At 40.2% G+C, this 8,859-nt stretch overlaps 1 protein-coding gene across 1 annotated transcript; it reads right to left on the bottom strand.

Moving 5' to 3' along the window:
- Positions 1-6,190: 6,190 nt before the first annotated feature.
- LOC126079204 (olfactory receptor 52H1-like) lies at positions 6,191-7,141 on the bottom strand. The gene has a single exon (XM_049890134.1). The coding sequence runs from the start codon at positions 7,139-7,141 to the stop codon at positions 6,191-6,193; it is 951 nt and encodes a 316-aa protein (XP_049746091.1).
- Between the last annotated feature and the right edge of the window lie 1,718 nt (positions 7,142-8,859).

The raw sequence follows: 8,859 nt of genomic DNA, 5'->3' as shown, positions 1-8,859 counted from the left end.
GATGATAAGCTACTTAATGAAACTTACTGTTAATTATGGGCCAGTGAGAAGACACATACTTTTCCCATAGTCCACTGAGAAAATGACATCTTCTTCTCCATCAAACTTTCAGGCCAAGAAGCTGGGAATATCGGAATGGAGATCAGACTTCATGTGCTGGACTGATTGGGTCAGGAAAGGCTCCTATAAATTAAGGTGACATAGGGAGTACATACTAGAGAAAGATGTGAAAGTGGACAATGGCATTTCCTTCTCGAAGCAGGAACTATCCAGGGCATATCTGAACCATTAGAAAAGAATTTTCCAAAGGAAGAAGGATAGACAAGGTCTAGTCAGACTCTTTTAAAGTGCCCTCACCAAATAGATCCCACATAATTGTAAACACCTTAGCTAGCCTCTCACCACTCTCCTTTCTACCTCATTCCAGACCTTAGCACTTAGCTCATCGATATTGAGCTATAAACACGTGTTCAATCCTCAATAATATTTACAATTTGTCTCTGACCCTCACACAAATTGATGTGCAAGTTAATTCAAGTTGTTTAGAAAGTAACTGGACAGTAAGTATAAACAAACTGAAAAGGTGGTTTTCTTTAATCTACTGCTACCACACAGAGGAATCTATTTTATATAGGAAATAGAACAAACAGAAATAAGACAGATACAGATTTGAATCCATCCCAGCTCTGACATTTACTAGCTGAGAAATTTTGAATAAATTGTTACCTTTTTCAGACCTTCATTTCCTCTTCTGCAAAATACAGCTATTAACACACCTTAAGTTTGTGGCTCTGAAACTTTGCCACACAGTGGAACCACCTGGGCTTTTTAAAAAATGTTGAAGCCTCAATCCCGCCCCCGAGACGTGCCAATTTAATTGATATAACATGAAATCTGGGCATTTAAAAGCTGATGGCTTATCTAGGCACTGAGGTGAGAGTGTACTGGATGTACTTGAGAAGCTTCTAGAAGGCAAATATGGCAAAAGCAGAGTGAGCAAGGGGAAAAGTAGTAGTGAATGAGATTAGAGAGGTAAAAAGGATCAAGTTTGTATTGTTTTCTGTAACAGAGATTTCTCATTCTTATATCTATTGGCTTCTTCTCTCCTTTCTATATACAAGAGAGGGCCCCATGCATTTAGATGGGGCCACGTGGCTAGTTATGGACAATGAGGTAATAATAGAAGTGGCATATGTCGAGACAGGGCTGAAATATTTAAGAACAAATGTGAATACTCTATGCCCTCTTTTCTCCTGCTTCAGTGACAAAGGAGGCCTGTGCTGCAATGGTGAACTCAAAGAAGAGAGAGTTGCTAAGGCAAATCCTTAGGTAGACATTAGAGTATGGAGTTTAGTGCACAGCGGAGGATTTGGTTTTGGATAGCAGCATCCGTAGTAACTAGAGGGAAAGTAGAAATAAAAGTGCAAATGTAGGCAGGTGGGCGGATGTGATTGTACATACATGTGGACATTCTATTCTTCCCTCTGTGTTTTCAGGGAAGTAAAAGCAATGCCATCTATCTCTAAGGGTTATGATAGGAAAGAAAGTATTTGAAGTTTGAGGAGAGAAGAAAAGGTATAATGTTATCTTCTAAAGAGTGGGCAAGTAAATGGAAAGGAAAACGTAATATAATTGCCATGAAGTACAAAATGTTAGGTGACCAGATCTCCCAATTTGCTCAGGACAGTTCCAATTTATGTCTGTTGGCTATGTGTAATTGGAACCCTGGTGGCGTAGTGATTTAGACCTTGGCTGCTAACCAAAAGGTTGGTGGTTCAAATTCCAGCCTCTCCTTGGAAACCCTATGGGGGCAGTTTTACTAAATAAATAAATATATATATATACATACATATTTTTTTTTATAGGGTCACTACAAGTTGAAATCGACTTGAAGGCAATGGATTTGGTTATGTGTAATTACCAGTAGTTCCTGCCTTTCATCCTCAAATTATATGAATCTCCTAAATATTTTTTTTAAATTTAGCAATCTTAAAACTAGTTGAGTCAGCACATTTACAACTTTTTAAACCATGGCTTCAGGCTCAAACAAGGTGAGTGGAGAGTTACATTTAAAAACGGCCTCAGGGTTGCTGAAAAAGCACAATCGTCTATTTGTGTGTGTGTGTGTTAGACAGGGAGAGAAAAGAGAGAAATGTGAGGGTGTATTAAAGAGTGGTTCTAAAAATGGACCATGAAATTAAAGCTAAGGAAAGAAATGAGAAAACTTAGTTGTATCAGTTAATTATCAACGCCTTGGAATTCAAGGACTACTGAATTGAGAAGTGAAGTAGAAAAACAGGAGAGGGTGGAAGGGACTGGAATGTCTAAAACTGAGTTTGTAAAGAAGTTGCAAATACTTGTATGGATACATGTTCTCAGATGTTTCCAAGGAATGAAGTAGATGAGGTAGGTTGGAAGAAAAGTGAGACTACTGAGAATCCAGTGATTCCAGTTATCGATTGCCGTGTAACACATTACTGGAAAATTAGTCTTTTCAAGTAAAAATTTGTGATTATTTCCCATTGTTCTGCAGATTTACTGAAATCTGCTGGGCTGTTCTCACTTGAGGTGTCTCTATCTCTCTCTCTGTTGAGTTGCTCTAATTACATTTTGGTGGAACTGTAGTCATCTCTAACTAGAGTTGGTGCATTTGATTCTGGCTGTTATCTAGGAGTTCAGCCAGGGCTGTCCACCACATAACCTTTTCATGTGGCTTGAGATTCTCACAGCATGGTGGCTATGTTCTGGAGAAAGTGTCCAAAAGGCAAATATTCCAAGATATGGGTGGAGAAGTTGTAAGGTTTCTTATAACCTAAAGTCAAACACCCCAAAATGTCATATCTACTGCATTCTATTTTTCAAGCTAGTCCCTAAGGCCAACACAGATCCAAGGGGTGGAAGATTAGATTGTACAACTTGGGGTAGTGGCAAAGCCATATTGCAAAAAGGGATGAAAGATAGCGTTTTGTCCATCTTTGGAAACTGAAATTTCTAACAACCTATCCTCTTACTACATTAATGCATGTCCATTCCTACATGCCAAATGCATTCATTCCATTCCCTCAGACCCCCCAAGTTTCATTCCTATTATGGGATCAGTTCAAAGTACAGGATTTTATTCCTCTAAATCAGGGCAAAGTATGAATGAGGTTCCTTGAGTATAGTTCCTTGTATATAGCTCATTGAGTGCAATTCCCCTCAGTTTGAGGACCTGTGAACTAAAGAGATGATTATCTGCCCCCCATGCATCCAATGAGGAGCCCTAATTGTGCACTAGTTAAGCTGCTAACCAAAGGTTAACAGTTTGAGCCCACCAGCTGTGACACAAGAGAAAGATGTGGCAGTCTGCTTCTGTAAAGATTTACAGCCCTGGAAACCCTACGGGGCAGTTCTACCCTGTCATATAGGGTTGTTATGAACCAGAATCGATTTGACAGTAGTGTGTATGTGGGTGTACATCCAATATGCAATGGTTATACAGAGACAAGATAACTGCAACAGTTCCTCATATTCAAAATTGTGGCAGTGGGAGAGGCATATAGCAATCAATGGTCCATTATAGTTCTAAAATCCAGCCAGGGATATATCACCAGATTCTTAATAAGGACCAGATCCTGCTCCCTGGGAATGGTTCTCCATGGCTCTTGGCCTCAGGCTCTGGGCAACTGGGCTCATAATCTATGTCATCCTTGGTTTTCAACGAGAAATGACCTGTGTTTATAGTTGAGGGGCTTTCCCACCCTGCTTCCTACCTAAAGGAAGTTGGAGACCCAAAGACCTCTTTTATTTTTGCCCTGGGAGTCCTGGGTGGTACTAATGGTTAAGTCCTAGGCTACTACCTGAAAGCCTGGTGGTTGAAACCCATCCAAAGGCACTTTAGAAGCAAGATCTGATGATCTGTTTCTGAAAGGTCATAGCATTGAAAACTCTATGGAGCAGTTCTACTCTGCACGTATGGCTCACCATGAGTCAGAGTCAACTCAATGGCAACTAACAAATGTCCTTTTTAGTCCAAGCTGATGGTGCTTGTACATTTCTTTCTAAAACTTTGTGAGTTTTCTATGAATATTTTAGGTTCACTTCATTAGACAAGGAAACCCTGGTGGCAGAGTAGTTAAGAGCTATGGCTGCTAACCAAAAAGTCAACAGTTCGAATCCACCAGGCTCTCCTTGGAAACTCTATGGGCCTGTCCTACTCTGTCCTATAGGGTCACTAGGATTTGGAATAGACTCAATGGCAATGGGTGTTGTTGGGTGTCATTAGACAAAAATCACACTCACAAGTATCTTCAAAACTGGTCTCATTGATTTTGACTCAGAGTTACGGTGCTATAGTAAATACCTTTAAGATTCTTGGAGCTTCTTTGTCTAATTAAAAATGTTTATACAGGACATCTTTAAATGTGTCTCGATTCTTAACAAAGAATCTTACAGCTTACTTTGAAAGTCTTTTGTCTTCTGGAGAGATTGGGAATAAAAGTCAATTTTATATTTGAACCCAGCCAACCTTGACCCTTTGCATTGCCTCTAAATTCTGCTTAGACACTGAACAATTTCATGGCCGCTCCATGTCATTTGGGATCCTCATAGCATGTTGTTGTTGTGCCGTCAGGTCAGTTCTGACGCATAGGGAGCCTGTGTACGACAGAATACAACACCGCCCAGTCCTGCACCATTCTCTCAATCGTTGTTACGCTTCAGCCCATTTTTGAAACCACAGCATAGTGGCTGGATCCCAAGAAGGCGTGTACCAAAATCAAGCATTTCAAGATACCAGGAAGAAATCTGGTGGTGCAGTGGTTAAGCACGTGGCTACTAACCAAAGACTGGCGGTTTGTGCCTACCAGCTGATTTTGTGGAAGAAAGATGTGGCAGCCTGTTTCAGTAAAGATCACAGCCTTTACCCTATACAGCAGTTCTACTCTGTCTTATATGTTTGCTATGAGTCAGAATCAACTCAATGGCAATGGGACAGGAGCCTTGGAAGCTTCCAAATGTCACATCCACTGCATTCTATTTGTCAAGCAATCCTTAAGGTCAACCTAGATTCAAGAGAAGGGGAATTAGATTTCAACTGTTAGTGTGGGAATGGCAAGTTCACACTGCAAAAAAATCATGGGAAATGGAAGGTATTGCTGTGGTGTCTTTGGAAAATACAATCTTCCACTCGAGTTGTTAAAGAATGACCTATGTGGACATTAAAATCACAAAGAATAGTGATAAAAGTAATTGTGGAGAAAATCATGTTGAAAGAGAAGCTAAAAATCTTTAAAGAAGGAAGAATGCCCAGGCTGAAGGGAATTGCAACAAGTAGAGATAACTGATAATGTATTTTGATGATACTTGATTTAAAGTTGGACAGTTTTAGGGTAGAGTAATAACATTACTCCAGGACATGGAGCACACAGGATAACCCAGACCCAGTACCTTACTGGGTTTTTTTCCAGACCCAGATAATAACTACAAGATCAAGACTTTGGGTTTTTCACAGGGCCAGGACTTTTCCCATCTGAAAGGAGCCACAATTTCTTCAGTATCAGAATCATCTAAAGAGTAAAGAACACATATGTGCATTGAAGTAGAATAGAGCCTACTGTACTACTTTGTATTTAGGGTAGTAAAAAAAAAAAATTTTTTTTTTTTTTTTTTTTTAGGGACTTGTAATTTTACCAAGATCCCCAGATAATTCTGCTACCCACCAAAGTCCGATTGCCACAGTTTTAGATGGTTTATTTTCCTGGGGGGTTCTCAAAAGAGGGTAATCATTTTCTGTTAGCTTTACTGACTCTCATCTGGAAAGTGCCCTACAAAAAAAATGGCCTCTACTCTTCCCCTTTAATCTGTTTATAAGAATATTAATCTATTCTTATTACATATGATCAAAATCTTATCCCATAAATCTTGGAAATCTCATGTCAAAATGAGATAAAAATCTTCTTTTTGTCAGTCTTTTAATGCAGACATGTTGTCTTCAACTCTCCCCTCCCCTGTTTATTTATTTATTTATTTTTTTGCCTGCCTCTCTTGATATCTAACTGCTCATCTTGTCTCACTGATTTCAACAAAATATAATAGATTTCTGGGGTTTCATGAAAATTTAAGCCAATATTAAACAGATTCCAGATTTTTTTTAAGGTACTCTAAAATCAATATGGTTACCTGTTTTATTTCTCAAGCTCTTAACCGAATATCACTGGGTCCCTTTGGGGAAGAACAGAAGGATGATCTTATCCCGAATCTGTTTGGTCTTCATGCCATAGATAATTGGATTGAGTACAGATGGGATGGCTACATAGAGGTTGGCAAACATTATGTGGAAGGAGTGAGGAATATTGTGACCAAAACGGTGGGTGAGGACAGAGAACATGGCTGGCGTGTAGAATATAAGAATCACACAAACATGGGAACCACACGTGCTAAGGGCCTTCTGGCGGGCATCCCGGGATGGGAGGTAAAAGATAGCACGGAGGATGAGAGTGTAGGAAATGCCAATGAGGATCAGGTCTGAGGTGACAGTCATTACCGGCACAGCAAGGCCATACCAGATGTTGATGGAGATGTCCGCGCAGGCGAGCCGGGCAACGCCTATGTGTTCACAGTATGTGTGAGGTATAATGAGCGTTCGGCAGAAGGGAAGTCGTTTTAAGAGGAACACACATGGAAAGATGATACAAAAGCTCCTGCTGATAATACCCATCACAATCTTAGTAATAATCTGATAAGTGAGAATAGTGGTGTATCTTAAGGGGAAGCAAATGGCAACATAGCGATCAAATGCCATTGCCAGCAGAATTGCAGAATCCATGGCAAAGCTGTAGTGGAGAAAAAACATCTGAGTAAGGCATCCAGGAAAGGTGATTTCCTGAGGACCTAGCCAGAAGATACTGAGTATTTTGGGTACACATGTATTAGACAGAATGAGATCTGTAGCAGCCAGCATAGAAAGGAAAAAGAACATGGGCTCATGGAGGCTGCGCTCCGTGGAAATAAGATAGAGAAGGACACTGTTGCCTGCAAGGGCCACGAGGTAGATAATGAAGAAGGGAATCTCGATCCAGATGTGGAAGTGCTCCAACCCTGGGATTCCCAATAGGATGAATGGGCCTGGATTGAAGCTGCTCAAGTTGAATACAGCCATCATGATCTCGGAATGGATGTGACTGGTAAAGTGAAAATAAAAATTTCAAGGCTGATTGTTACAACAATCTGCAGACATTCACCTCTGAATCTTCTCCAATTTCATCCCCTCACTTTCAGCTCTAGAAAATGATAAAGTATCCCTCATCTCTCCTTTTTATTAATACATATCTGTCAAATGCTCAGAAACAATTTAAAATCATAACAGAAGTAGTATTGAAATAATATTTTACTAGAAATAAAAGTCATATAACTTTGGACTACAGTTACCACCAACCCAGGAGGCCCCCTGAGAAACTGTGTGAGCAAAACAGCATTAGCCAGAGGAACATTCTATCAGTAGTCGGGGCTTTGAAAGAAAGTTCAGTGTGAAATCTCTACCTTGATGAACTGGAATGCAAGTGCATAAGCTCACAAAGGTCCTAACAAAGGTAGGCTGAATGTCAGAAATCTAAGCAGATCATGCTGTCTCTTTTCTTCTTTATTCCACTCCCCATACTAAAACATATGTTCTGCTTCTCATCGCTGTTATAGAAAAGTTCACCAAGATAAAGAAAAGATGTAGAATATTCTTCACTAAAACCTAAGATTGAGGTGGTTAACCTACTCCTTCAGACATTCTTAGCTTGGAAAAGTTTTCAAGAAAAGAAGCCTTTATAAATTCCTGTATCAGATTTGTCTCATAGAAAGAAGATAGAACCCTCTGCCCAAACCTCATAAATGACAAATCCCAAAACAGGGAGCCCAATCTCCTGGAAACTTTCCAAAATAGTATTCTTGCCCCTGCCTAGCCCACATAATACACATTCTTGGGACACTTCAACAAAATATTTCAACCAGTCTTCCAAAACTCTTCTTTTTTTTTTTTATGACATGATACACAACTCTTTTTCTCCAACCAAAGTGATCACTCATTGTTTCTACTTGTCCTTTGATTGTTGGAATTCTGCAGTGCTCTATCCATGCCCACTGCTTTCTCAGTCAACAATTCCATCTGGTTATCTCCACAAATGCCAAAGATTCAACTGTCACCCCTATGCTGAAGCTTCTGAAGTTTATAATCCTTAGGACACGTCTCGCTCCTCAACTCTGGGACTAGTTGTCTTTATGCCTGTCATCTTCACACGGAAATCTCACAGGTGCATCCAGCTCAACATGTTCCAGACAAAGCCTTTTCTCTTTCCTCGATTCTAAACCTGTTTTTTCCAGTGTTTCATAACTTAGCAAATGATAGTATAACACAGGCAGTTTCTCAAGAAACCTTGAAGCTATCCTAATTGCAACTCCCTCACACATAACCATCCTTCTCATCTTCTAAACAAGCACCACATTGCGGTTATTCAGTCTCTAAATTTCTCTATATTACATCCACTTTTTGCTACTGCTTACACTAAGGAGCCCTTGTGGTGTAGTGGTCAAGAGTTTGGCTGCTAACCAAAAGGTCAGCAGTTCAAATCCACTAGGCAGTCCTCGGAAACCCTGTGCGGCAGTTATACTCTGACTTTCTTCGTGCCTCTTAGCCTACCCTAGGCTTTCCTCAAGAAAATAGGCCATTGCCTTCGAGGACTAAGACAATGCCTTGACGGCAATGGGTTTGGTTTTGGAAACCCTGGTGATATAGTGGTTAAGTGCTATGGCTGTTAACCAAAAGGCTGGCAGTTTGAATTCACCAGGTACTCCTTGGAAACTCTATGGGGTAGTTCTTCTCTCTCCTATAGGGTC

Source organism: Elephas maximus, chromosome 7 (genome assembly GCF_024166365.1).
Source record: "Elephas maximus indicus isolate mEleMax1 chromosome 7, mEleMax1 primary haplotype, whole genome shotgun sequence".
NCBI classification, from domain to species: Eukaryota; Metazoa; Chordata; class Mammalia; order Proboscidea; family Elephantidae; genus Elephas; species Elephas maximus.
This window is presented reverse-complemented; position numbering and strand designations above follow the sequence as displayed.